Consider the following 26,309-nt stretch of genomic DNA (forward strand, 5'->3'; position numbering starts at 1 on the left):
ATTTGAGCCCCCAATCCCCCAGCATGGAGAGCCTATTCTGGGCCTGGCGGGTCTGCAGGGGCCTTAGCAACAGATTGGACTGTTTACTCATCCAGATATGCCATGGTGATGAAGGATTTATTATTCATACATGTTGAGATTGGCCTTTCTTGACCTGCAGAGCATATGCAGAGATTTTGCACAATTTAATCAGCCCTATTTTTTTTTTTTGGCGCTCGTGCCTAAACATATCTTTTTAAAAAACAAAAAACATGTTACTATTATAGAAATGGACACTGAAGTACAGCCGTGTAGTTCGGCCACATGTAACCTTAGTGTCAGGCCTGCTGGTTCCTTTAATGATGACAAACTTTAGGGGTGTCGTGGGTTATCCACATTTTTATGATATCACACAGTCACACAGAAAAAAGATGCAAGTCTTTCATCAAAAAAATCCTTTTGGCTCGTAAAAGAAAGCGTGTGTACTTCCTGTGTGTGTTGTAACTAAACTGCAGAGTGAAAACAAAGACCCTCATCACAGCAATCAGTAGGGAACCCTGTAGTTACTCAGCTGCACATCTACACACACACAGACAGACACACACTCACCATTACCTACTTTGTTCTGTAGTAGCCATTGGTTTAAAGTTTTAATCCCTCCATTTTCTAGCCCAAATGATTTAATTTCCTTTTTAAAACTGTGTGTTTGTGGTTTGTGTTCAGGGAATCCTGTGGGTTCATGAGCACTGGAAGCTTGCAAGTTTGCATCATCTGGGGGGAAAAAAACGAAGTACACAGTAAAGCAGAAATACTAAACTAATAATGCAAAACATTAAACGGATTATTAGCTGCCATTTTAAGGCGTGTTTTTAACTCCTTCCTATTCAGCTGTTGTGTTATGTACAGTTTGCATAACACAACAGCAGAACGGGAATGAGTTATCAGTGTGAATCAGGGCATCGGAGGAAAAATACGCACATGCAAGTTCACACTTTTGTAAAAATAACTTTAAGGTCTTCGTAGCCTAACATAGACTAAGTGGATCTCTGCAGCTGTGGGGTTAGAGGTATCTGTGGGGAAAAAAAGAAATTTCTTACCCTGTCTAAAGCTGAAATGACGCTCTCCTGTTTTGATTGTATATCTCTGTAAAGGAAGCATGACTGGAAGATATTTAACCGTCCGCGGCCAGTATGAGCCATATCAGCCCATTATAGAAATGCTGGATTGTAAATAAGCAAACTCAGTGCAACTGAGCACCAACTGAGCATGTGCTCATGTATACAAGCTGCTCTGTTCAGTCAAACTGTGGCTACTTGTATCAGTTAATAAGTCAACTCTAACTAAAATGTCATGTGACTTAATGACAGTCCACTTAGAACACCATAAAAATAGTGGAGACTAGGGGTGGGCGATATAAACGATATACGATAGAAACGATAGAGATTTTGACTATACCGCTCTACCGCGATAGCGCATGTTGATGATGTCATCAAGCGGCGCCTGTTTTGGTCGAAAGCGTCGCAACGGCTACAACCATTATCATCTGCAAATTATGGCGGGCGACAGTCATACCAAAGAGGTGAAGCACTTTTGAAATATGGGGAAAGCCAAAAACTGCGCTTGCTCCACTTCCGTAACATTTATTCATTAATGTTGAATTCTCTCGCAGCTGCTCTATTCCCATGTTGTTGCAGTATATTAATAACTAACTTTGTATTGTGGATGAATAATCTCAGTTCTCCTGACTGAAGTTTGCCCCGTGTATAGCATCCTGCTATGCGATTGCATTTGTCCCTGACCGCCAGAATCCCTCACGTTAAGTTTTATCGAGTGGAAATAAAGTTGACGTTCATCCTCCAGCTTCATTGTGCTAATGTTATGCTAACATAGTTGTGTCGCTAGTTTTTGGTCAAGGAAGATGGATCTTTTAGCGTCGCAGTGTGGAATGCGAAAACGGAGGTTTTGAAAACGATGACGCATTTTAGTCATATGATGCAGTCATGTGACCAATTCATTGTACTGCATTGTACAGCAGTTGTTTTCTTTGCTCTCAATTTTGACAGCCCTATTAAAAATTAATATTAGTGTGTAAATGCTCCAGATAAAACTCGACATTTTGCCGCGACATTTCAAGGAGCCGGAAAGTAAATAAACGGCAGACGGAAATGATGCAAGTCAAATCATCTTACGTTTCACGCATGCGCAGCACAGGAACGTAGCATTTTCAGTGGGGATGAAAATGATTGAAAACGATAGTGTGGACATGGCGCGTTTTTAGACGAAAATGCTGTTTTCAAATTTATCTGGATTAGTGTAGACGTAGCCTGAAATGACTATTTTGCACCCACAACCCCCCATCATGGCAGATGATTGCCCCTCCCTGGTTCTCCTGGAGATTTCTTCTTGTCAAAAGGAAGTTTTTCCTTCCCACTGTCGCCAAGTGCTTGCTCACAGAGCGGCGTCTAATGTTGGGATTCTCTGTGCATCATTTGATGGTCTTGATCTTACACTATGAAGCTCCTTGAGGTGACTGATGTTGTGATTTGGTGCTATATAAATAAAATTGAATTGAATTCAATTGAAATATCAGGGATTGTGTCTTATTTACGTCATGCAAATCCAAGAGTGAAATGAACTGTGTGAAACTGAGCATTTGGTCATGTTTTATGTGAACCACCAACATACTTTTATCATAAGAAAAGCATACAAGATATCCTGTAAGAGTAAGCATTAAATAATGACTCACTAAATTGTAGAAATGGAAATTAAGGCAAACATTACGAAGGATTTTATTGATACCTATACCGAAAAAGATTCTGCTCAAAGTCCCAATTTGTTACTAATTCCCTTTGTGACCACTGAACATTTTTATTATGAAAAAAAAAGATTGATAGAATTTATTTTCAGATTTAAAGCTGTATTATTAACTGAACTGCAGGTAAAAGTACTTGCATGTGGTTCTGGTGCCAAAGCATCACTGCCACGACTTTGAGGTCATTGTTGCCCAATGTGTAACAGAGTAAGTTGATGAATTGAACTGAGACATATGGTTTTGATGGAGTTTTGCAACCTGGAGCTGATTCTCAACCAGAACAAGTTCTTGACTCGCGCTCCTATTCACTGTCTTGCTCATGATCGTTGTTGACAAATGAGAAACAGGAGCACTGAGTGAAATGTTCACCTTCCCCAAATTTTCAGACCTCTGCACACCTGGGCAGCTGCCGCATAACACTGCTGTTTGACTGCCAAACTCAAGCTGTGTTCAAATAAAGTTTAAACTTATAAACGTCTTGTTTAATCGCTTGCAGCTCGATGACATTAAGGTCGTTACGGTATCCTGAAGTGTAGCCTTTTAGGAACGCCACAGAACACCCCCCTTCGTACTTTCTGATAGATAAAACAGTAAGAACTAATCAGTAACAATCACCACTGCTGTAATTACGGTGTTTATCTTGTTCTTATTTGGACTGAAAGTTTACATGCTCATTATGTTGTCAGCGTGAAAGAGGCGCTGTGCATGAAGGAGGCCGGGACTCTGTATCTCTGATGATTCTTTATTTCAAAAATTGCACAAAATAGTAGCAGAGAACAATGAGTCTGACATCATGCCGAGACATCGGGTTTTTAAAGCATCCCGACGCTGCCGCGAGTCGCCATTAACCTCAGCAGGTGACTCTGGTTTGATTGGCGTGTTTTTTTGGCCTGACTCTGCCACGTAACGCTCCTTCAGCATCATCAGCAAACCCGGTGAGCTTTTAGTGATTTCTAGAAAACCAAACATTTTTCTTTTAGCGTTTCTGTTACCTTTTTTTTTCCAGCGAATAAACAAAACACCCACTTGTAGTGTTTTACCACCGCTTTTTAATTCGCTGAGCTTTGAGAGGCTGTAACGCGTGGGTGAGCATTGCGTGACCTCTGCTGGAGTTTGAGGTCGACACCGGTAGGTCAGATATGGCCAGGAGAGCCTCCAGCTGCTTGTTATGGTTGAGTAGATGAGTACACGAGATTTTCACCTGTATCTTTGGGATGCAGAGTGACACTGAAGCCAGTGTTGTACTGTTGTACTGTACTAAAACTATACTGATCTCAGTGGGCCGGGGTCACGCAATGGTGGGAAAACACCAGTACCATGAGATAACTAAATAAATAGTGTGATTTGTTTTGAATCAGGGTTATCGTGCATTTGTGGTTTGCTTTTAGTTTTTACCAGGGAATTACATTTAAACTGTCAAAACGATTTCGTGAAGTCTCGTATGAAAGAGCATCGTAAGTGCGCACTGAGTCAAAACACCACATCCTTAAGTACAGAGCAGAGTTTAGAGACTAATGTGTCTCGGATGTGGAAGGATCTCTTTATGCCGCGCATTAAGAGCTACGGCTTTGAAAGGCTGAAAGAAAGACAGCGAAAGATGCGCAGCTTCTCAAGTTTTCGTCGATGTTTATGTGCTTTTAAAAAAGCAGTTAAAACTTGAGGAATGTTCCTAAAACTTTTCCTGTAAACTGCGGCGCAGCGTGGGAGGAGGAGGCAGGTAGCTCTGCACAGATTTCAAGCTTCTTTTTTCATATCTAGAAGTAGATAGCAGTCGTCAAACCTGATAAAAGATTTTTCCAGAAGTGCGATCCAATCCGTGTTATATAACCCTGTTTACCAATCAACACCAGCTCTGCAGTTCTTTTAATGATGCAGCTGAGTTCGACAATATGTCATCAACTTAGTGGGCAGGTTTTGTAAACATGTGCATTGGGTTTATATTTTTAAAACAGGTTGCTAGTGTGGAAAGCTGCCGTTTAGTAGATATGAAACATATCTGTGTGATAATAAATGATGATGACAGTCTAAATTTTTATTTTTTTGTTGGCGATCTTGTTCTATGCATATATAAATAGTTTTTTTCTAACTCTTGCCATGGTAACAGGTACAAGCGTTACCTGCAACAGATACAAACGATGAACGTGAGTCACTCTTATTGCGTCCTCTTATACGTGATGAGTCACGTTGCCAAGGTGTGTAGGCTTGTTTATGGGACGTCGGAAACGATCTGTTTGCGGAGGAGGTGATTCTGAGTGTGTGCTTTTGTCTGCTTTGTGATCCTTTGTTGTTTGTGTGTGTAAGGCGTTGTGTGCGCGCGTGCGTGCGTGTGTGTGTGTGTGTGTGTGTGTGTTTACCAATTCCCCTGCCTTATTAATACGAGCTGGTTATAATTAGCCAGGCTCTATCTAAAGCAGGTCAGTTCAAGGCTTCGTACTCAAAGTGGGTCACTGCAGCACGGAGAGGAGAGGGGAGGACTGGGATTGTGAAAGAGGCAAGCTGAGAAGATACAGGAGGAAGGAAGTGATGAGGGAAAGAAGGAAAAGAAAAGATCACCGGAGGGGAGGAGGGATAAACAAAAAAGCGAAGAGGAGGAACCGAGAGACAGTTTGAGGACACGACCATGTGACATTTTCTCGAGCTGGAGATGGCGAGAATAAATGTTACATCATTGTTGTTGCTATTTGCAGCTAATTACTGATACGCAGCTTGCATGAGATTCTCAAGATACGCTTGTTACTAAAAGGAAAATATTAAGACAGATGAGACAAAGTTATGCAACAAGCTCACGTTTAAAATTTGTGTTATGAAACATCTTTCTGTTGTAAGACTCTGGTGGTGAAGCACGTAGTCTGAATAAAAATAGGGAATGTAAGTTTAAAAGGAAACATTTGGGCTGATATGTAGATTATTTTAATATATTAATATTTAAAAAATAAATATTTTTTTATAGATATATGAACATATAATCTACATATGCCACCATGAATGCAACATTTGACTCTGCAGCAACGCCTGATCAGCGATAATGCTTCTGTTCCACATGTGCAATGAGTGCTGCAGCACATGCTGCAGTAATAAAACCACTTTCACTGGCAGAAGATGCAGAACACAAATTACCGCATCCATGTTTTTCTAAAACTCCTTAAATGTACAACTACAGTATGACTCTGTTCAGCTAATGTGCAGAAATCAAAAGGTTGCAGAAGAAGTTAGTGTTACGGAGATTAATTATTATTAATTATTACTGTTTCATTAGCTGGTTAGGGTCTGACCTTTCAACCAAACAGTACTAAACAATAGCCAGACCCACTTTTTTTGGTTTGTTTGCCGTGTTAAACCTGACCTATTTAGACTTATAACTGATCAGGTAATTTTGTGTGAGGTAGCTCTGCTTCTAATAAATATTTCTAAAACTTTAAGAGCTTAGGAGATGCAAGAAAAGTAAAGGAGAGATGGCACAAGCAGATCATATACAGATAAATGTAAAGTAGGAAAGTACAAGCTGATATAGAAGTGAGGATGATTAGTGAGAGATGGGTAGACCATTACTAGCAGGTGTCTTCATGTTGGACTTTAGTATCCAGTGGTTCTGAGTAGAAGATCCTTTAATAAACACCAAAAATGTTGCCTTGCTAATGCACAACATGAAATTCAGACGGCACAGGATTTCAAAAGAAGAGGTGAAACCTCATTCATCTTATTTATTTGGTTGTTAGTAACCAAACCCAAAAGTGGGTAAACTGAGGTAAGGTTGGTTTTGCTCTCCTCTGGATCCATGTGTGAGCTGTCTGCAGTTTGTATTTCATCACCAGCAGAGCTGAGGAAGGGCAGGGGAGTTTCAGGTTTCCTGTCTGTGTGCTCATGCTTTGACTTGGCTGAACACTCAGAGATGAGAACAGAGCCCACCCAGTAACACTACAATCATTTTGCAAACTCACATGGGTTGAAGCACAGGACAAATGATTGAAAAAAACCAAACCAAACAAAGAGATAACATTTTTAGTATCAAAGAAAGAACACCCACTCTGGAAAAAAATAGTAGCTGCAAAACTTTAGGGCAACTTTAGGGTGTCAAGTAATCGTTTCTCACTGTTTGACAAAAAGATCAGGCTCTTAGAAATTTCTGGTAATTAAAATTAACGAGTGTATGATGTGACAAATTTACATAAAAATTCAGGAAAGCATCTTAAAGTATGTTGAATGCTGTGTTTCCATAACCGTGTGTGTGGAAGGAGGACGGCAGCAAAGCTGATGTTTCATCAAAGCTCAAGAAAAATGAGAAACTGTGTTCATGGAGACCATATGCAGATATATATATATATATATATATATATATATATATATATATATATATATCACTCAGAGATTACTAAACACTAAAATAACAGTATGCTGTCAGCTTGTATTCTATACAGCGCCTTACTGTATTTTCTTATAGTAAGAAACCATTATTCGTTGTTAGAGTAAGCACACTGTTATTAATTAACTTGACAGGGAATCTTCTCACACCTGATCTCAGCTTCACCTCATTCACAGTGTGTTTTTTGACTGCATCAGTGTTAACACACAGTCAAATTTGCTGTCTTTACAGCGAAGAATTAAATTACAGAGTAGTCTGCAAATGGATCAGAGCTGCATTTATTCCACATTTATGTAGCATCGAGTTATAGTAATTACCAATTATGCCAAAGCCAACATATAAATCATAATTCTTTTCTGAATTATTTCTGACTTGACACTTACTAACACAAAGTGCCTGAAAAAGTCAGTCGTTTGTTATAATTAGACCAATTTATCTGTCTTTTTAAATGTCACTGAGCCGGGCCCAGCCGCTCAGAGTTGTGAATATTTCCATCTCTGCTGTTTGACCTGCGTGCGTCCAGCTTGTGCATGCAGCACAGTTGAGTAAGTAAGTAAGTGAAAACACGTGTGGATGAAACATGGGTGTTAAAATCATTAGTTTGAGATTATATAACCTCACCTGCAATCTTAAAGGAAAGTTTGAGTCAAAACCAGAATCCATCTGGTGCGATTAGTATTCCTATCGCTTTCTTGATGTGATTTTTATTGCACCTGTTTAGAGAACGGAAACTTCTTTGATGTTTTTGAAACCTCAGCAAACTTGCCGTGTGTTTCTCCTCAACGACCGCACTTAATCAAACTGAGCAGGGACCCGATCAGCCATATAAACTGCAAACACCTGTGGGGGTCTGCAGGGCACTTTACTAATTACATTTATTTATAGTTAGGTGTCGCAAACGCCTCCTTTCCACTGCTGTTTTGTGTTACAGGGATTTCGTAGGAATTAGAACTATTAAAAGGCACTTCATTTGAGTCAGCGTGACTGCATGGAATAAATCTTCCGTCCGGATAGCTCTCATCTTTATGCCTCATAGTCAGAGCATTGTAATATTTTATATGCATGTCCGTGTTTGTACTTCGGCGTCTCCACTTGTTCACCTGGGTGAAAGACAAAGTAAAGTGGAATTACAAGGTGCCGTGCCCTTGTGAGAAAGTGCGCCCCTAACAGTAATCCTATTTTAATCTGTCTCTGGAGGATATCTGTCCTGGATTACCAAATATGAAGAAATGCTGCTAGGGAGGGAGCACAGACACACTGAATGAGGTAATTCAAAGAGAGAGATGATAGAACAGTTGCTATGGATTCGCAGTCTCATAAAGTCGATATTAAAGACTGAAAAAATAGGATTATATAATCTGGTGAGTGTATTGCTTATAAATCTAGAACTCTTGGCTTAAATCATCGTCAATTTTATTTATTTTGGTGATACAATCAGTTTATAATTACTGACAGTTATTCCTAAGAGTCATTGTTTTATTGAGTTGGTTTGACATGTCATGTGAAACCAAAAATACTTTTATTCCTACTGGAGGCAGCTGGGACGAGCTTTGAGATGATTGATGGTATTCCAATAACAAACATGCGAATATAAATTTATTTGTTTTCTAAAAGCTTTCAAAAACTAAACCAAACAGTTTAGATTAGCACTTTTATGTTTTAGAACTAGGAAACATTACTGTGTAAAAATTAGGGGTGCAACGATACTCGTATTGATATTGAAGCGTTCGATACAGTGCTTTCGGTTCGGTACGCATATGTATGAACAATACACAATTTTTAATTTATTTTATCAACTTTTCTTCTGACGATGCTGTCTGTGTTGAGCGCTCAGTGGATCTGCGCTCGACAGTGCAGCCTAGGCGGAGTAGTCGAACGCAGATTCACTGAGCACAGGGCAAGCTAGCGAGACAGAAGTTTAGCTCTCATTGCAACATGACAAATTGAACCTCCCCCACCCTCATTCAGATCTGGCGTTTGGAACTATTTTGGTTTTCATGTGACGTATGACCCTGAAGGTAAGCCTGTCATGGACAAAAGTAAAACAGTATGTTGGATGTGCCAGGCAATGCTCAATTGATGGGAACTAGTGCGTTAGCGCAGTTAGCTCGTTAACGTGTTGGCCGTCCAGCCCCACGCACGCGGTGATCCGCGGTAGCTCATTAACGGAGATTTGCCGTGTTATGGCGTTAATGTCATTTTAACAAGATTAACGCTGACAGCACTAGTGGGAACACAATGAATATGACTGCACATTTACTCTGACATCATCCTACTGCAAAGACAAGTGGAAGCAGACAAAAACAACAAGCACGCATGCTACAAACTTTACCCGAGTCATTTAGACAGCCGTTAGCACATGATTCTCCTTATGGGGACCTGATATGTTTAATATGCTGCTGAGAATATAGCCCAGAAGAAGCTATAGTATAGCTTTTATTTTGGAAAGAGCCATTTCTCTGTAATAAACTCTCTTTTCCAAAGATGAGTGATTTCTCGATCAGACAGATTTATTTTTTTATTACTTTGTTGTTTCATCAACATTAAATTTAAAAACTGTACTTTTGAGTTAAAATATATATTTATAATTTTAATAAATGACAAATTAAAAAGGCATGAACATTTTTTGTATCGAAAAAATATCAAACCGTGACACCAAAGAACCGAACCGTGAATTTTGTGTATCGTTGCACCCCTAGTAAAAATGTACAAAACCAAAGGGAACAAAGAGGTTCTCTTTACAGAATAACTGTGTTGCATTCAGCTTTTTTTTAAATAGGCACAGTGCAGATAGTAAGGAGAAACCAAAAGGAAAGCTGGGGAATGACATTTGGTTTGTATCCAGTTAAGAAAGAAGCCAGGGACTCCCTGCTGCTGCTATTCATACCCATGTGGTATGTTTTCCTAACCTCTAAGCCAACTGATGTCCCACTCTGAGGGAGTGGGACTCTGAGAAGTCCCCGACATGACTCAGAAAGATGCGTTTAATTATATTTGTTTATATATGTTTTTGGAAGCATGTTCAGTGTTACTGTACAAAAATGACATTAATGTCCTAACAGGAAAGAATAAGGAAACAAGTATGAGAATATGCTGTGATCTGCAGCTCTTTAATATGACGCATCTTCATTAAGTAGCTATTAAAGATCATTTATATGACAGGATTATTTTTTATATATATAAATCTGTTTTTGCTGCCCAAAATGTTGAAAAATCTATTTAAAAAGACAAATTGTGATTTAAGAATTTTGCTGGATCTTAATTCTTTTGAATGCTAATATTTTCTGCTATTTAACACAAATCTCATGTCTCTACACAAAGCAATAAAGAATCAAGTGTGTCTTTAGTTGACCTACAGCATGTAGCTACTACTGAAAAGCAAAGGCGCGTGTTTTGCAGAGGAGCAGTGGCTTGCTCTTGCTTTTTCTCTCTCATGTTATTGTCAAAGAAGCTGCAGGCTGCATGGAAAAGGTTGAAGGTTCAGGTCAACGTGTCAGCGAACGTATCCCTGCTCTGAATGAACACAAATCGATTAAGGTGTGCTTTGACCTTTTGCTTTATTCCCTTTCTCCTTTACTTTGTGATTTTTCACAAACCCAAAACATTAACTTGAAAATGTCAGACCTTATTAAGTCAATTCAACACACCTGGAGCTGAGGTTGTTTTCGATTCACATGCAAATATAACATTTCTGTGACAACAGACCGCCACTGCGGAGGCTTCGGGTGAAGAACATTTTGGTTTCGTGCCTCGCTTTCTTTCAATAAATTGCACAGAGCCGAACGTGTTCATGTACGCTTGATGTTAAAATCCAGTTGCACTCTTGACTAATGATGGTGCTTATCAAATATTTATTAAAGAGCCAGAAATTATTAGTTGATGCTGTTTCTCAGAGTTGCTCTGCAGATTTGATCTGTTAAAAGGAAACAGTGCCTCTCAAGAAACAATCATTTATCATCATTATTGGCACGTTTAGCCAGATGTTAAGTGTTAGAGGCAGCCATTAGGCTTACAGAAGGTTAGATCAACACGCCGATGCTTTTAAATAAATTACATGTCAAATATAAAAACACAGGGGGAGGAGCCAAGGCAAAGATATTAAAACTAGGAATAACTAACAGTTTATGAATGATTAATCAGTGAAGAAAATAAAGATGAAAGAGACGACATCTTCTTTTCATATCCACGGTTTACACTGTATCCCTTGAAGCAGGTGCAGCTCAGCGTAAGCAGGGGAAAATATACAAATAATAAATAATATCTGGATCTGCTCTGGCCCGCTTTGTGTTTGTTTACGTGAGCTTATCTGCACATGTTAATCAGCGCATGAGTGTGACTGTCATGGCAGCCATGTGGTGCTATGCATCCACAGGGCTGCCCATCGTTTGAATCTGTTTAGCTTAAATAACAAAACCGACGTGCAGCGTACTCCACGGCTCTCCCCTCTCCTCGTGCCAAGAGGGTGACGAGGACCAGATTCCTCAGGCCCAACGCTGAAATTAGATCAGACCAATCTTTTAGAGGCTCGTGCAATCGGACAAACAGAGAATGGCGAGAGATAACACTGGCACGGACTCATCAGATTATAGAAATAATTAGTTGTCATGGATAACAGTCATCATTTGATGTGATTGGGTGGATTTATGCAGCTTTGGGAGCCTTGGATGGTTGCTTAGGAAGGAGCTGAGGAGGAAAGATGAAAGACAAAGAATTCTGCTTTGGCGTAGCGATGCGGCACCGGCTCGCATCTGTTCTGTCAGACTGTGATTACTGACAAACACTTTCCTTCCACTTCACAGTTTACACAAGTGATGCACTGATTGTGAAATCCTGGGCACATAACGATGTCTGAAGTAACGATTTGGCTTGCAAGAAAAATATACAATCAAAAGGCACGCATGAGGGCAAAGGTTTAAAAAGGCTAAATGCATACTGTAGCTTTGTGTAATGTTCTTCTTTTACAGCTTTGTATTAAAACAACATGAGCTGCAGTAGCTGTCTCTGACTTTTCTTTCCTGTTTCCTGTTTCCTGCTGCAGAGGAAGGCGAGTACTTCCTGAAGGTTTTGATTCCCAGCTATGCGGCGGGTTCAATCATCGGGAAGGGAGGTCAGACCATCGTCCAGCTCCAGAAAGAAACTGGCGCCACCATCAAACTGTCCAAATCCAAAGACTTCTACCCCGGTAAGACACCACGACCTCTGCTATATACGGATGAATGATGGAGTATGGAAAATAAAGGAAAATGTCATCAGTAAGAATTTACACGATGGGAAAACTTCAAAGTAAATCATCTGAAATAATGACACAAAATATACCACTGTTTGCAGGATTGTCTGAAATGAACTTTTGAGGGGACTTACCTTAAGTTTATTTTTAAACCGACAGCTTACATTTTATTTTTCTGTGATATAACTCAGAGAAGCAAAACCTTTGTTAATATGCTGGTCAATGAATATATATATATATATATATATATATATATATATATATATATATATATATATATATATATATATATATATATATTTTATTTATTTTTTATTTTTTAATTTATTTATTTATTTTTTTTATTTTTTATTTTTTAGGGGTGCAACGATTCTCGTATCGATATTGGACCGTTCGATACAGTGCTTTCGGTTCGGTACGCATATGTATCGAACGATACAAAATTTTTAATTTATTTTATCAACTTTTCTTCTGACGATGCTGTCTGTGTTGAGCGCTCAGTGGATCTGTGCTCGACTACTACGCCTAGGCTGCACTGTCGAGTGCAGATCCACTGAGCTCTCAACACAGACAGCATCGTCAGAACCGAGAATTTTGTATATTGTTGCACCCCTAATAAATATGTATATATATATATATATATATATATATATATTAATTAGGGGTGGGGGAAAAAATCGATACTGTGTAGTATCGTGATATTTTGTTTGCTAATAATGTATCGATACAGGGACAGCAGAAATCGATATTTTGTTACAAAAAAGGTTTTTGTGCTCTGACTTCAGAGCATGTTGATCCTTTTTCTGAGCAAGAATCCTGACATTCCTTCACTGTCCAAATGTGTTTCACTTTTTTTTGGCAGCAATAAACATGACAGTTTACTTATTTTAATCTAAGACATTTTTTATTTTAATTAAGTCTAAAACTTTTTTTATTTAATGTAAAATTATATTTTGTTTTAATTTACTTTCAAATTCTTCAGTTGCTGAATGGGCTGCATAGTTTTCATAAACTGCATAGTTCAGAATAGCTGTAATTGTACCAGGTGGTTGCGTTCAGTTAAGTTGGACTAGACTGTAATACAAACCGTTCAGTTTGTCAACAATAAAACTGAAATGAGAGAAAGACTGAGTGTGAGACTTTGATATTAGATAAAATGAATATTGATAAAGTTTACCTTTATGTACAGAATCTGAATATCGCAAAATATTTTTAAAAATTGCAATAATATCGTATCGTAAGTATTGTGATAATATTGTATCGTGGGATGTATGGTGATTCCCACCTCCAATATATATATATATATATATATATATATATATATATATATATATATATATATGTTATAGATATGATTAATGAATTCAAGCCAGCAATAAAAAGAAAAGATCATGGTTAAAATGTATTCAAATGTTTATGTTTACTATGTTTCGTAGTTATTTTTTCTTGAATTCTACTCGTTGGTTAAGCATTACAAGTGTGTGCTGTTATGCTTGAGAAGCGATTGATTAATGATACAGAAATGGAGGCATGTAAACCAGAAAATGAAACATGGATGAATGGATGGATCTATTTACTCATCCATTTAGAAATGAAGTGTGTCTGACAGAAGAGCTGGATAGTGTAGCGGTAAGACTACACACCTTTGGAGTGGGAGTTGCAGGTTTGATTCCCTCCTGGTATCCAGTAAGGGCCGTTCTAAAACCAAGCCCTGGAATGGTGTGGCTACGCCTGCAGCGCAGACACACGCGTTTCACTACACTGTGTATGTGACAAATGAAATTTGTATTTATTTAGATGCATCACTAGAAGGTGTTGTGAACCATTAAGAAACCATTTTATTATCTTTATATCTTTAATGTTTTCATGATGTTTAAACACATACACGATATTTAAAGCTGAGTCTTTTTGCTTCGTGGCATCTGAGTGAGCCATTGAAACTGGCAGAGAGTCTCAATGTTGTGAAATAGATTATTCATAAAAAAATGTCATTCTCCCGTAGCTCATGTGTTAACAGGTCTTGTCTGTGTTTTTAAGTCCTCAGGGACAGTGGGGCCTTGACTGGGTTTACTTTGCATCCCCCATCAACAACACACATACATGCACACGCGCAAACGCACGCGAACGCGCACACAACCCAGCAGAGATCAGGATTACAGGATCAGGGGTGAAATTGTATTTGTCTAAACTCCTAATGCTGCCCTGACGTGACATGTGGCCCGAGCAGCGAGGAGGAGGGGGAGGACGCTGCGATCTGTGTGCGCATGTGTGCGTGTCTATATGTTTGTGTGTCTGCCCGCTGCGAGGTGTTGTTGTTGTTGTTTTGAGCTGGTGAAATCATAAAGTGGATTGCAGCATTCATGTTCTCCGTACTAAACACTTGGACTGGGACACAAAATGATTGTATTACACAGAAGTAATAAGAAGAATGTACGAGATGATTAAGAGTTATGCTACTAGAGCTTTGGCTGCGTTTTCGGGGAAAATGTTGGCTCAGTTAAACACAGAAAGATCCAGGGCGTCCCATCTAATGCTCTAAATTACTCAGCCAAGGCCACAAACGTTCTATAACCCCAAACAAGTCGTCAGAGCAGCCGAAACCCAACCATAAAACATTACTCGTGCTTTATTTGCAAGATTGCATTGGTGAAAAACATTAAATGACATTAAGTGACAGTGAGAGGTTTACAAGTTGCACATTTTCAACATATATTTAGCTGATGATGATGAATATTCAGTGAAATATAACATGCATGTGTCTTTCTGTGGTTTCACTCCTTTGCTGCCCCCGCTTTGCATAACCTCAGAGCACGTGGAAAAACAGCGCTGGGTCAAAATTTAAGTGCTTTCATATGTGTCCGTTTGAGCTTTGAGTACCCAGTGGCAGGTTCGCAGGTATAAGAAGGTATTTCATATATTTTTATGACCCACATTTATTACGACAATGTATATTTATCTGCCTAAAATAATATTAACAGTCAGGGATCCTGGAAGAAGTAAAATTACAGCTAATGATAAAATGACCGTACAGTCAAGCAAGGCATTAGCAGCGACACTAAACGCTCCCAGCAACCTCCCAGTGTTGTGGTTGCACCCGTGGAGTTTCTGATGTAATCTCGAACCGAAAGCCAATCACAGCATGACGTTTCTCGTCAGACTTGTCGGGCGCACATTATGTTGCATTTGAGTACTTTTCAGAGCTCCACTGTGGGAAGGGGTATTTAAACTGTGCTGCAAAGAAAATAACCATTTAAGAAAGAATATGAAGTAAACGTTTGTACAAAGAAGTCACCAGATGCACAACTTTGCAGAGGTTTTGACCGGGACTCTCTTTAATTTAGAGAAAAGGAAGTTTTCAAATCAATAAAGCTTAAAATAAAAATATAAATTCATGTTCTAAGCTTTCATTGGTTTTTCATTCTTGAAAACGCTGATTAACAACAGAAGAAAACAAATAAAAGCTTAAATGAAGCTGTGGAGCTTTGTTTTTTTACTTTGAAATAAATGAAAAGGTTTTTGACTGTGGCTTTCAGTGTGATGCATTATGGAAATAACAGTCATCTACGCCGTGAATAGTTGTCCTTGTAAAGCTTAATTTCACATCATCCTGTGCTCTGTCCAGCCCAGCTGCATTAACGCTCGTTTTTTTCCCCCCGCCGCTTTAAGCTCCACTGTGGTCTCCAAGAATTTATTTGGTTTGAAATTCAGCTCTCATTCTTGTTGTCTTGATGTGTGCGTTTAGGAGTGTTTGAATGTGTGTATCGGTTCAGTGTTTCGGGGGTCTGCAAACAAGCCACCGTTGTTTGACATCGGCACACGAGACTCCTGAAAGCTCTGCCAGCTCGAACAGATGCAAGGTGCAGGAGTCTCGGAGATTTATGCACACGCGCAGATGCACACGCATGAATTCACGTGCACTAATACACAATGCATGCGCTTGGCATGCTGTAAAAACAAAAAAAAGCATAAATGAGCAGATAAATCCTAAGAATATTTGCACCCTTGTGCACAGGATGTGCGTGAAAAATCGAGAAAAATATTTATAGCCATGCACACACTCCCAGATATACACACAGACATGCCTTCTAATCTCCTGGGAGAAAGCCAACAAGAACGGGATAGAAAGAGGGGAGGAAGGGAGACAAGTGAAAGACAGAAAAAGAAAGAAAGAGAGGGTTGTATGAGCCTTGGTCAGAAGGGGAGGAGAGGAGGACATGTGTGGATGTGTGCACGCGCACACACCCTTCCTCTGCTCTGAAGGGGGCATCTGTATGCAAATGAGACACGGTTCTTCCTGGGTGACAAATCAAAAGGCCCACCTGCTGCAAGGGCCCGTCTGTGTGTGTGTGTGTGTGTGTGTGTGTGTGTGTGTGTGTGTGTGTGTGTGTGTGTGTTGGGAATAACGCAGCCTGTCTAATGAACAGAGTTGAGAGTTACTGCTGTGTCTTGGCCAAAGCATCTCATTCCTCTCTTCTCACTCTCCAGAACACATTAGCAGCTCTCCTCCCCCCCACATATGCACACTCGTATAGTACGTCCCACATGGAAAACCTGTTAGGGGTCACTGGGGAACTTCATTTCATTGTCCCGGAAAAACAATGAAAGAGCCGCACAGACAAGTTTAAACTTTCTTGTGCCACCCAAATTTTAACATTTGTAATATTTTCAAAATAAAAGCTATTCCTGGGTGTATCCATGTGCAGCGACAGTAAAAGAAAATAATAACAGCACAGTTAAAGTAATGTTAAGAATTCTGCCCGGGTCCCTATAGGAGTAAAATCTGCAGAGCAACATTTTGATCCAGAAACGAGGAAACTGCAGACACAAATGTGAGTTTCTTTCCCAAATGAAATCATCAATTTGAACTAAAATAAATTACCTCGGGCTCTTTTTTTTATCGCAAAGCCATAACATTGTTTGGCAGCCTGTGCACTACAGAGAGCACTGGGAGACATCTCAAGCAGGGCCGTGCAGATTAGAACTGCTGAAAGATGCAGTTAAGATAAAAACTTCAAAACTAAATTAGATTTTCACAGTAAATGGGTACTTTTTTTTTTTTTTTAAATAAATGCCGTATTTGCCCCTTGGGGTAAATTCAGAATTTGTGGCACCAAAGCTAATGTGACAAGAGAAGATGCAGCACTGGGCTAAAAAGAAAAAAAACAGCACTGGGCTAAAAATAGAAAACCACACGAACAGCAGTGACAATACAAATCAACCTAACAGGAAGTAAACAAACAAGCGTTCAATGAGAACTTAAAGGTGAGTCAAATTAGGGGAAGCACTGAAGCACATGTAGCTTCCTTCAAGTATATTTTCTTAAGAACATTCAGATTAGAAAACCGTTCTCAAACACATGACCTTATCTTACTCTGCTCTCCTTTCCTCAGCCTACATTCCTACACCCTCTGTCCTCCAGCTCCTTCTCTCCCTCCATTCCCCCTTTTGATTCATGCATCCTTCGATCCAGCTTTATCTCACCCATCAGTCATTTCTCCCTTCCCCTCTATCTCGCTTTCTTTGCTTCCTCTCCCTCCTTCCTCTTCCCTTCCTTCCCTCCGTCCCTCCCTTCATCCCATCTGGAGAATAATGCAGCAGCAGCACTTAAGCCGACGACCAATTAGCGAGGAGTAGCAGTACCGGAGGACGAGACAGGCCACCATTCATCCTTGCACACACGCCCGCACACACACACAGAGCTCTATGCGACACACCATTCACTATGATGGCACAACAGATTTATTACATACCCATACAGTACAAGGCAGTGCCGCTTCCAAATATAGCTCCTCTCAGTCTTGCTCGCTCTTTTTATTTGTTACCCTCTCTCTCTTTCTATTTCCTGAGTTAACTGAAAACGGAAGGACACAACACTGTTTAATATTTAACTGTGCGTCTGCACAAGTGCAATCGGCAAGAGAGCGATTAAAAACAGCTCTTTCCATTTACATATGTTTTAGTAAGACTTTGTCCTTCTACTAGACCTTTAAATCTATATGAGGACTCAAAATGACTTTCATGAAACTAGGATGAAATTTATTTCACACAGATGATATGCAGCAGCATTCAACATTTAGAAAAAAGTGGATTCATATGCTGTAGATTCTGTAGGAAAGAGACAACTTTTGATACCAGAGCTGGAGGAGTCTTAGAGCAGGAACTTTTTCCTGTGTTAGTTAACAGTTACTGGCAGATAGGATGGGAATCTTGGTCCCTGTCTTCTACACCAGCGGTCCCCAACCTTTTTTGCGCCACGGACCGGTTTATGCCCGACAATATTTTCATGGACCGGCCTTTAAGGTGTCGCAGATAAATACAACAAAATAAAACTAGTACCGGTACCGAAAAAAAGAAAATTTACTCATAACACACGAGAAAAGACCCAGGAAAACCGAGTAAACGATAAAAACGATAACAAAATAACGCTGAAAACCGATAAAAACCCTGAAAACTATACATTTCACACCTGAGCCTCAACTCTTGTGGTACCAAACGACTCACGGACCGGTACCGGTCCGAGGCCCGGGGGTTGGGGACCGCTGATCTACACCAGTGGTTATGTTGGCAGACTGTACGATGGGTTACCGAGCCCATTAATAATTGTTCAGTTACATATCAGCGTTGTGGATGCAGGAGGAACTTTATTGCTACTGCTAAGTGCTGTCGGTCCTTAGATTAAAAAACTTGTTCATCAGCAGCATCCGTTGGTTGGTGGATCGGTTTGTCCAGAGAACAAACAAAGCGGCGGCCGCTTTACATAAAATATTCATTCACAACACCTGTTTTATAATTAGAATCGACCCGCTTCGTTCCTTCTTCTCTGCTCTGCACTGAGCTATTGACCGGTCAGACGCAGAGACAAAGCTATGAAGACAAACTTAAAGGTTGAAATGAGTTAGTATTGATGCATCCAAAGCATCCCTGTGTCCTTTTGTTAGTGCTGTAGTTCAGTTTTACAGCCTTCAGTCTGAGCATCTCGCAGAGTGTTACAGCAGGATGAAGTCACGATGTGAACATTAACCAGGGTTTTTTTTTAATGATTTTTGGAGCATCACATTCTGCAGCGTTTGTGTGTCTTGCAGAACTGGCCTGAGCTGGAAGGTTAAAAAATGAGAACATGATCTGGAACAGTTAACCAATAAATAACCTTTTTCCAAGCGAGCCAAACCTTTCGTCAAGGCTTGTTTCAAAAGATTCAGTAATATCGATAATATATTTTTTGCATGCACATGAAACTAACTTTAAACAAATTTGATTTGATGTTTCTACAGAGGACCGAGTCTTATTAATGCAGTTCTTTCCGAGCTGAAGGGAACTGGAACCACATTTGTTTTACGATTCGACTGCCAAAGTCGCTGACCTCAGTGTATGACAAACCACCAAAGCATCCAGTAAACGTGTCCGTTCTGAGCTCATTTGTCTTTTCAGATTTCACGTCTTACTGTGAAACACGAACCTATTTAATCAGAACAGATACAGAAACGCTTCGAAATTTTTAATTTATACCAGAGAAATGCGACTTCGAGAGCGTAAACACACTTCCACTTCGAGTGGACCTTTTTTCTGTTCGTCGACTGCGTATCTGTTTGCGTGGTACCCCTCCCACAGCAGAACACATTCCTGCTGCGGTGACTTCATCACCACGTATAACCCACTTCAGTGAGCCTGATCTGAACCGAATCTGATTGTTAATGAGACGCCCCGAAGGACGGCGACCACATGTTTAGATTTGACTCACGTTCGCACAACTGCAGAGGAGACGACCGAGCCGATTAGTTTCTCATTAGGCGCTGAGACAACACTGCAGCGACATTATGTCACATGTAAAAATGAACAGACCCTGATCCCCAGCCGATTATACGCTACGGCCACAAGTATGTTGACACTCCAGAATATTCTGTCAGAGTGAGAATGGAAAGCGTAACAAATAATTGGATTTAGGTCTAAATCTGGATTTATCTCAAACTTGTCTTCAGTCACTGTCAATCCATCGAACTCGGTGGCCCTTCTTGCTCATTTCCTCTCGGTCCTTTGCCCCCTGCAGTCTGTCTCTGCCACTGTCTGTCTCCTCTGTCTGTCCTCTGCCTCAGCGTGCCACCATTTTAGAGTGCCGTCTTTAATCTCACAGTAAGATTGTGATTTTCAGTATTTAATATCCCTCTCGAACATGCACACACACACACAAAACCGGCGCACATCTGTCGCAAAAGGCCACACGAGCTAACGGAACACCTAACGCAGACACACACTGACACACACGGTGCATCCAGCCTTTATCAACATTACTGATTTCAGCACTCAAAGCCTCTTATGCAGCTCTAAGCTCTCAGACTGAGAGATGGAAAACTGCAATATTACAAATCACACACACAAACACACACGCACACGACTGATTTTCCTGTTTGTCGGCTATTTCCCTTCTTAATTAAGTGACTTATTCATTAGAAATGTCTTCTGCTTATCAGTTATAACGAGATGATTTCCACCAAATTAGATTCCTACTTTGGTTCCATCAGAATTTGTCAAATTACTGAGGAAAATTGACGCCAGTTAAAGCGTCTGCAGGCTGTCTGAGCTCGAGCTTCGCAGCCAATCAGCCTTAAATTTAAACCTGTCTGTGTTCTGTCTTCATTCAGAAATAACAGCAGCTTTTTACTTTCTGGACTTACATGCTAGACCTCGCGACTGCAGACAAAAACTACCCATTTGGGAGAAAAGAACTGGCACTTTTACATCATAATCACACCAGTTATTGGAGATAATCTCACCATTAGCTAAATGAGTTATTGCTACAGGCTGCTTGTACTGGTTCAGTATTCTGTTTAATTTAATTATGGTTTCGTTTGAAGAGCTCCCTGATGCCACATGCTGAAAGTTTTCACTTCTTTTCAAAAAAAAGGGCAAAGTAGAAAAGTAGCAAGTAGGGGAGACCGGGGATAGTTGTAACATTTTTGACATTTGTCTGTAAATTGGAGCTCTTTTAAGGTAGTGGATTCAAAATGTAATGCAAAGTATTTACATGTCTCTGCTATTAAATAGTGCAGCTATTTTCTCTGCAGCACAATTACCCATTGCATGGTATGGTCTCAAACACAAAGAGTGAAATGTTACAATTAACCCCATAGTCTGGGGTGAAATGTAACACAATGAAATAAGGGTACTAACAAAACATTAACATGTAATCTTTTTTATTCAACACATGAATGCACTTAGAGCCATTTATGTAGCTGTGTGTGTGTGTGTGACAGAATGCAGAAATCTAGCTTTTGAACATATTCCAACCCCCCAAAAAAGACAAATTATGGAATTTTCTGCAACTGAATATTTCATTCATTTTGGTTGGTCTTCCTTGAGTTTGGCCTCATTGGCTCAGTGAGCATTATAACCTACAACTCTTGCACCAATTTTGAACATAACAATGAAGCTGAAAAAATGTAGTTGTTCACCATTACTTCCTTCTTACAATGTTCCATTACTTTTTATCGTGGCTTACCTTGGTGTGGTTTGCAAAGTGCTTCAGAAAGATGAGGAAATCTGTTTCTTGCACCCATCCTGATTTATTTCCACTACCAATACTTCCTACTGGTCCATCTCTGACACAGTGGTCTGCATAATGTATGTGTGGGAACACAAACAGTGGAGGAATTGTGTTGCCAATGGCATTAACCGCATATACAAAAGCGACCTGTGAACCTCTCTGCTGATGTCGTTGCCCCAACTTGTTTAATATAAGTTAAAGTAATAGTTTGGTAAGTTGTAACATCTGCATTATTGTTACAACTGACCCAGACTGTTGCTGTTACAACTGACCCAGACTCCTATAGCCATGAACTAGCTAACATTACAGCCAACGGCTAAAACATTAGCACTAAAGACCTACACATAATATATCCTCATAGACATACAAATAACATAATTTAAGTTTGATGAGTTTAGCTGCAAAGCAGATAATGCTATTAGAAATTGAAATAAAGTAGAAAAACTTACTTTTTGGCATACAAATTACTTTTTTTCGTGTTAAATTGTCTGTGTTTGACAAAATGTGCTGATTTTTCACATGTGATAGCAGAACTGAGTTGGTCATGCACAGGATGAGTCACATCATTTGAAACTTAGCCCTGATTGGAGAAATTGGAAGTGTTACAACTGACCCACGTTACAACTATCCCCGGTCTCCCCTACTCAGTATCAAAAAATATGAGTCCTGCAGAATTGTATTGCATATTGTATGAATCTGTAAATGTCAATAAATAGAATAGAATGAATAAATACATATTTACAGTAATTTGTTGGTGCAGAACATGACAAAGCAATAAAAATAATTAAGAATCCTGCTCAGTTGTAGCTGAGGATAGTGATAAAGAATTGAATGAAGAAAAAAAGCTGACGGCACCGTTTTTTCTTTTTCATGTTTGTTTGTGCGTGACGTCAGTCAGCTGGCACACAGGCTGAGTAACACTTCTGTACCAGTCAGTGCCGTGCAGGCAGACGGACACGCGATCGTATCGGAGAACTCGCAGAAAGTTTGACTTCCATAAGTGGTAGAGATATTTAAGTTTAGTGTAGGTACTGACTTCTTATTTAGGCATGTTTGAAGGTAAAAAACAAGATAATAATCTGCTTTAAATGCAGTGAATTGACTGAACCATCAGCTTACTATAATGTTAGTCTTTTTTGCACGTCATGTAACTTAATTAAATTTTTTACTTTTATGAATGAAAAATGATTTGTAGAGTCAATTTTGACCTTGCTGCATGTCACTAAAACCTTTAAGTAACTATTTATGTATATTTTTTGATTATCTGCTACATTTTAGAAATATGAATGAATTTCGATGAATTCCTTTTCTCTACTATACTTTGGAGTTGAGACGCTGCGCAGTTGAAAAGGTCAAATTAAAAGTGGTGGGAGCTTGTTGCGCTCCTCCAAAGTGCCTTTCTGAGTGTGTTTCTGTGTTCGGAGGCTCTGCTGGGAGCTGAACCCTGAACTCTGGCAGAATGAACATGAAGTCATGCAGAATGGGACCCGTCAAACCTGAGCGGCGCTAATACCTCACTCTGTCAGCCACATCAAGCCAGCGGCCACATTTTCGCCTCCATATGTCGCTTGTTTCGTATGCGATTAACCAGAAAGGAAGGAAGCATTAATAATAATTTTTCATAATAATTTTTCGCTTCCCGTTTCCCGTGACTTTGACTTTCGGGGAGTAAATGTAATGTCATGGATAGGAGACCTGAAATGTTTACATGTGACCCAGTAACACACAGATGAGACAGGACAGGCGTACTGTAGCATGTAGAGTGATTGTCACATGGAGTACGGTTATCCTGAATCATACTGACAGCCCTCCTCCTTCACCCAATGACTCTGCACCTCTGCAGCTCTGCAGTCACATCAGTCAGTACACTGCTGCCTGCAGACAGGCATGGCTAATCAATCTGCGCACCACATACAGGGCTGAGGCAGGGTGTCGGAGTAAACTCACCTGCAGTGGACCTGTTTTGTTCTCAGATTTGTTTTCCTTCCCGACCGTTTGTTTCCCTTTCCTCTCCTATCTTTTCTGTATTTCTGTCTCCGCCTGTGATAGCTCGCAGGATTCAAAGCAGTGTGACTGATCATTAGAAATGAAGAAGCTGCTGATCGATGTTGGTTTTTCCTCACCTCGGCGCTTTCTCCGTCTCTCCATTTGCTGTCTTTGTGTTTAGACTTTTAATAAGGGAGTGTTGAGGGTCCCAGCGAGGCCAACTGTAAATAGAACAGCAGGAATATGGCCGGCTTTACCCGCAGATCAATGCTGCAGTGGGAGTGCATGTGTTTGCATGTGTATGTGCAAGATTCTCAGCTCTCAACACTGTAAGTGTGGGGGACTGCTCTTCAGCCGGTGCGTGCGTGACGAGGAGTGAGAGAGCGTGCGTCCTTGGGATGCGATGGGATAATGCATTCTGTCAGTGAAATATGACTGTCGTAAACCCCCTCAAACACTTTCAATGCCTCACTTCACTGCACAGTGGACACACACTCACAAGAACACACCCGCCTTTGGGATAATCACCATTGATCACCACTGCAGATCTCTGTGTGTGTGTGTGTTTACTTGCCTGAATCTCATTTCATTTATCTTTACACGGTCAGTGCAGAGACATGCCTTGAGTATCAGCTAACCAAAATTCTCTTAAAGGTAGGGCTGTGCGATATGACCAAAATCTCATATCCCGATAAGAATTCTATTGTCCCGATAACGATATAAATCACAAAAATGTAACATTTTCTGTAAATTCTATGAATCTCGGGCAGCTCGACTTGCGGGAAATGTTTCCAGCTGCGCGTCATGTAGCTGGAATCAAGTGTTTTAACCGATGCATGAAACGATACATTTTTAGACATAAGTTGTAACAGCCGCCGTTTTCTTTGTGAGTATTTATTACATGGCGTGCTGCGGGGAAAAGCCTGTTCTAACGTTTCAGTCTAAGGTCTATTTTTTAGCACCTGGCGGCTCTTTTTTAATTCTCATCCGAAAATAATCTGCTCTTTCACGTGATTCAGTTTATTTTGAAAAGTCTCAACTAGGGATGGGTATCGAAAACCGGTTCTTGTTGAGAACCGGTTCCCACTGTTTCAATTCCTTGGAATTGTTTGCCATTTTTGCAAACGATTCCCTTATCGATTCCAGTCGCCCCGAATGACGTCACCACGTTGCGGAGCGTCATTTACCTGGCAGGAAACATGGCGCGTAAGCGGCTCAAACGCTCAAAACTTTGGTTATAAGGAAACACTACGAATATGCAAAAGCATTTGCTCACAAAACACGCGATGACCTTAAATGAATGTCGTGTTTTTAATTCCGCTCCGGACTCGTGAATCTCAACCCAGCAGCAGCGGTAACGTTTGCACGTCCTCTCCCGTTAATGCGGCAGGTAAATAATCAACTAACAGTGCAGATTATGTTAGCGCGATCTGCCTTATTACAAAACCTGCCATTACTGTGCGTTTAGGTGACCATGATGAGACAGACAGAGTCTGGCTCAGATGCTGGCAGTTCTCGCTGCAGTCTACCGTTAGCGTCTCCTTTCAGGCCAGGATAGACGAATGTCACCGAGCAGTGACTAAGTTTGTGGTAAAAGGCTTGCACCCATTTGCCACAGCAGATGATTTTCAGTAAGTGAATGTGTTTAATTGTAGGCAGGGACATTACTGGATATTCTTGTGTAATTGCTACTGAATAATTTATGTTATACTTTGTTATTTCTACAGAATAATATTTATTTTATTATTTTACATTTACAATTTTTTTTTCCCTGGGGACCCTGTGACACCCCATTGAAGAGCCGTAGGCTGTGGATCTCTTAAGAGCTCACTGTTGGGTTTGTAAGGCCATGTTACTCCTAAATTTCTATCTTGTTCAAAGAGAAGATATAAAACAAAGATCTAAGCTACTTGACCTTAGTGTTCTCCTTTTTTTAAAAAAAGAATCGATAAGAGAATCGATAAAGAATCGAATCGTTAAACAGAATCGAAAATGGAATCGGAATCGTGAAAATCTTATCAATACCCATCCCTAATCTCAACAGGATCTTGAGCTTTATTGTGAAAGGTTTATGTGGAACATAAACAAGCGGACACGCGAAGGTGTTACCGTCGTTGTTGCTAACCACAACGCATAAAAACAGGCGCTTGTCCGTCCGTAGTGTGGTTATATTAAATATAAGAGAAATAGAGAACTTAAGAAATTATTATAGCCACTACAGTGACCATCAAAACGATGAAAAAATATTGCCGTAAACAGTTTATTTTGCGACACCACGAAACAAACGATAGCGTAAAATGAAACATAGACGTTTTTATATCGTCATCCGATATATATCGTTATATGAACAGCCCTACTTAAAGGGTTTGCAAAGTTACCTTCTCAGCCATGATGACTTTTAAACGTT

The 26,309-nt window shown here is 40.0% G+C and overlaps 1 protein-coding gene across 2 annotated transcripts in view; it reads left to right on the forward strand.

The window, feature by feature from the left end:
* Nucleotides 1–26,309, forward strand: part of nova2 (NOVA alternative splicing regulator 2) — a 94,324-nt gene that overhangs the window by 9,280 nt on the left and 58,735 nt on the right. For both annotated transcript variants that reach the window (XM_035914075.2, XM_006805197.3), the window contains one exon: nt 12,190–12,333. In XM_035914075.2, coding sequence (XP_035769968.1) covers nt 12,190–12,333 — 144 coding nt within the window. The remainder of the gene's footprint in view (nt 1–12,189; nt 12,334–26,309) is intronic.

This window comes from Neolamprologus brichardi, chromosome 14, assembly GCF_056152115.1.
Source record: "Neolamprologus brichardi isolate AB-2024 chromosome 14, ASM5615211v1, whole genome shotgun sequence".
Taxonomy (NCBI): Eukaryota; Metazoa; Chordata; class Actinopteri; order Cichliformes; family Cichlidae; genus Neolamprologus; species Neolamprologus brichardi.